The sequence below is a fragment of the Jaculus jaculus genome, chromosome 4, assembly GCF_020740685.1.
Source record: "Jaculus jaculus isolate mJacJac1 chromosome 4, mJacJac1.mat.Y.cur, whole genome shotgun sequence".
Lineage (NCBI taxonomy): Eukaryota > Metazoa > Chordata > Mammalia > Rodentia > Dipodidae > Jaculus > Jaculus jaculus.
The window spans coordinates 133,298,187-133,301,963 of record NC_059105.1 but is presented as its reverse complement, the minus strand read 5'-3'; the positions used below and the strand labels follow the sequence as shown (position 1 = coordinate 133,301,963).

Sequence of the window (3,777 nt, the reverse complement as noted above, 5' to 3'; positions counted from 1 at the left end):
ATGTATAGAATCATGTCATCTGCAAATAGTGATAACTTGATTTCTTCCTTTCCAATTTGTATCCCTTTTATATGTGTCTCTTGCCTTATTGCTATGGCTAAGACTTCCAAAACTATATTAAATAGAAGTGGGGACAGTGGACACCCTTGTCTTGTTCCTGATTTTAGTGGAAAAGCTTCCAGTTTTTCCCCATTTGTTTTGTTTTATTTTGTTTTTTGGTTTTTCGAGGTAGGGTCTCACTCTGGTCCAGGCTGACCTGGAATTAACTCTGTAGTCTCAGGGTGGCCTTGAACTCATGGCGATCCTCCTACCTCTGCCTCCCGAGTGCTAGGATTAAAGGCATGCGCCACCACGCCCGGCGAGTTTTTCCCCATTTAGTAATATGTTGGCTGTAGGCTTGTCATAAATAACCTTTATTATATTGAGATATGTTCCTTCTATTCCCAGTCTCTGTAGGACTTTTATCATGAAGGGATGTTGGATTTTGTCAAATGCTTTCTCTGCATCTAATGAGATGACCATGTGATTTTTGTCCTTCAACCCATTTATGTAATGTATTACATTTATAGATTTGCGTATGTTGAACCATCCCTGCATCTCTGGGATAAAGCCTACTTGGTCAGGGTGAATGATCTTTTTGATATACTCTTGTATTCTGTTTGCCAATATTTTGTTGAGAATTTTTGCATCTATGTTCATGAGGGATATTGGTCTGTAATTTTCTTTTTTTGTTCTATCTTTGCCTGGTTTTGGTATCAGGGTGATGCTGGCCTCATAGAAGGAGTTTGGTAGAATTCCTTCTTTTTCTATTTCCTGGAAAAGCTTAAGAAGCAATGGTGTTAGCTCTTCCTTAAAAGTCTGGTAAGGAGGCGCGGGGGGCTGCGGGCGTCGCGGCGCAGGCCGAGCGCTTCCCAGCCGCAGGCTCAGCCTCCGCAGGCTCAGCCGCCGCCACCGCCGCCGCCACCACTGCCGCGTCGCTCGCTCGCCGAGCCGGGCCGCCGGCACCATGGGCCAGTGCGGCATCACGTCCTCCAAGACCGTGCTGGTTTTCCTCAACCTCATCTTCTGGGGGGCAGCTGGCATTCTGTGTTATGTGGGAGCCTACGTCTTCATCACGTATGATGACTACGACCACTTCTTTGAAGATGTGTACACGCTCATCCCTGCAGTGGTGATCATAGCTGTGGGAGCTCTGCTTTTCATTATTGGACTCATTGGCTGCTGCGCTACAATCCAGGAAAGTCGCTGTGGACTTGCCACGTTTGTCATCATCCTGCTCTTGGTTTTTGTCACAGAAGTTGTTGTCGTAGTTTTGGGATACGTTTATAGAGCAAAGGTGGAAAATGAGGTTGACCGCAGCATTCAGAAAGTGTATAAGACCTATAATGGCACCAACCCTGATGCTGCTAGCCGAGCCATTGACTATGTACAGAGACAGTTGCACTGTTGTGGAATTCATAACTATTCAGACTGGGAAAATACAGATTGGTTCAAAGAAACCAAAAACCAGAGTGTCCCTCTTAGCTGCTGCAGAGAGACTGCCAGCAGCTGTAACGGCAGCCTGGCTAACCCCTCCGACCTCTATGCTGAGGGGTGTGAGGCTCTAGTTGTAAAGAAGCTTCAAGAAATCATGATGCATGTTATCTGGGCAGCACTGGCCTTTGCAGCCATCCAGCTGCTGGGCATGCTGTGCACCTGCATCGTGCTGTGCAGAAGGAGTAGAGATCCTGCCTATGAGCTCCTCATCACTGGCGGCACGTACGCATAGAGGCGGCTGGAGCCTGAGATAATCTGAGTCGTCTCGTTCTGATTTGGAAGGTGAATTGAGCAGGCTTGCTGCAGTTGGCCTCCCGAGTTCATCTAGTTAAAGCACACGTACACTGGTGTTGGACGGAGCAGCTTGGCTTTTCATGTACCCACCTACTCGCCTACCCGCCTCTGACTCTCTCTCCCTGTTCTGGCTGACTCTCCATGCCCCCGTTTCAGAACCGTTTGCAAGTTGCTTAGTGTGGTAGAATTAACGGAGGACGTGGGCCTGCTTCTGTTGCTTCCAAGAAGTCTTGGGACTGATGCTATAGTATCACCGGGTCTTTTAGTCTTCACAATGGAGAGCTCTTGGCCAAAGGTTTTTGGGGAAGGGGAAGGAAGCCAGCTGTCTGGTAAAAGGTAATACCAGATGGTGCCCCTCATCAGTGTCCTTTAAAAAATATATTCTGTAGTACAATAAGATAGCAGTTGTACAAAATGGCTAACATAGATTGTAGAATCATACAGTATTTGTCTTTGTTCATCTTCAGAATCAGAGACTGATCTTTGAAACTAGTGGTTTTTAATCGAAGCTGGCTTTCTAGGAGGAGGATAATGTATGCACTACTGTTTCAAAATAATTAGTGTAAGTGTGTGAGGGTTTTTGTGTGATTGAGCCCATTCATCACAAGTCTTAAACTCGTTACAGATAATGTCCCCATGTAGACTAGCAACATAGTATGTAGATGTGATCTCAGTTGTAAATAGAAAAATCTAATTCAATAAACTCTGTATCAGCCCTCAAAAAAAAAAAAAAAAAAAAGTCTGGTAAAATTCAGCAGTGAATCCATCGGGCCTGGGCTTTTTTTAGTTGGGAGATTATTGATAACTGTTCGGATCTCCATGTTTGTTATAGGTCTATTTAAGTGATTAATCTCATTTTGATTTAATTTAGGTAGGTCATATAGATCAAGGAAATCATCCATTTCTTTCAGATTTTCATACTTTGTAGAGTATATGCTTTTATAGTATGTCCCTATGATTTTTTGAATTTCTCTGGAATCTGTTGTGATGTTACCTTGTTCGTCTCTGATTTTATTAATTTGTGTCTCTTCTCTCTTTCTTTTGGTCAGATTTGCTAAGGGTTTATCAATCTTGTTTATCCTTTCAAAGAACCAACTCTTTGTTTCATTAATTCTTTGGATTGTTCTTTTTGTTTCTATTTCATTAATTTCTGCCCTAATCTTTATTATTTCTTCCCGTCTACTGATTTTTGGTTTGCCTTGTTCTTCTTTTTCCAAGGCTTTAAGGCGAAGCATTAGGTCATTTACTTGCGACCTTTCTAATTTCTTAATATAGGCACTCAAGGCTATAAATTTACCTCTTAGAACTGCCTTCATTGTGTCCAGAGATTTTGGTATGCTGTGTTCTCATTATCATTTGACTCTATAAATTTTTTGATTTCCTTTTTGATTTCTTCATTGACCCACTCATCATTTAGTAGTGTATTGTTTAGTTTCCATGATTTTGTGTATGCTCTATAGCCTTTCTTGCTACTGATTTGTAGTTTAATTCCATTGTGGTCAGATAGAATGCAAGGAATTATTTCAATTTTCCTGAATTTGTTAAGATTTGCTTTGTGTCCTAATATATGGTCTATTTTAGAGAATGTTCCATGTGCTGCTGAAAAGAATGTATATTCTGCAGCCTTTGGATGAAATGTCCTGTATATATCTGTTAGGTCCATTCCTTCTATGACCTCATTTAGTCCAGATGCCTCTCTGTTTATTCTTTCCCTGGATGACCTGTCAATTGATGAGAGTGGGGTGTTGAAGTCACCCACCACCACTGTGTTTGGTGTTATCTGTAACCTTAGTTCTAATAGTGTTTGTTTGACGAATTTGGGAGCCCCCATGTTAGGTGCATATATGTTTAGGATTGTAATGTCCTCCTGTTGGAGTGTGCCCTTAATCAATATAAAGTGACCTTCCTTATCTTTTTTGACTAACGTCGGACTAAAGTCTACCCTGT

At 42.2% G+C, this 3,777-nt stretch overlaps 1 protein-coding gene across 1 annotated transcript; it reads left to right on the top strand.

Moving 5' to 3' along the window:
• The first annotated feature begins 976 nt into the window (after positions 1–976).
• Positions 977–2,540, top strand: LOC123460133 (tetraspanin-3-like). The gene has a single exon (XM_045147685.1). The coding sequence runs from the start codon at positions 1,007–1,009 to the stop codon at positions 1,766–1,768; it is 762 nt and encodes a 253-aa protein (XP_045003620.1). The 5' UTR covers positions 977–1,006; the 3' UTR covers positions 1,769–2,540.
• The last annotated feature ends 1,237 nt before the right edge of the window (positions 2,541–3,777 follow it).

Bases quoted from the DNA above. Each gene is read 5' to 3' on its own strand.
- LOC123460133 (XM_045147685.1), top strand. From the start codon at position 1,007: ATGGGCCAGTGCGGCATCACGTCCTCCAAGACCGTGCTGGTTTTCCTC.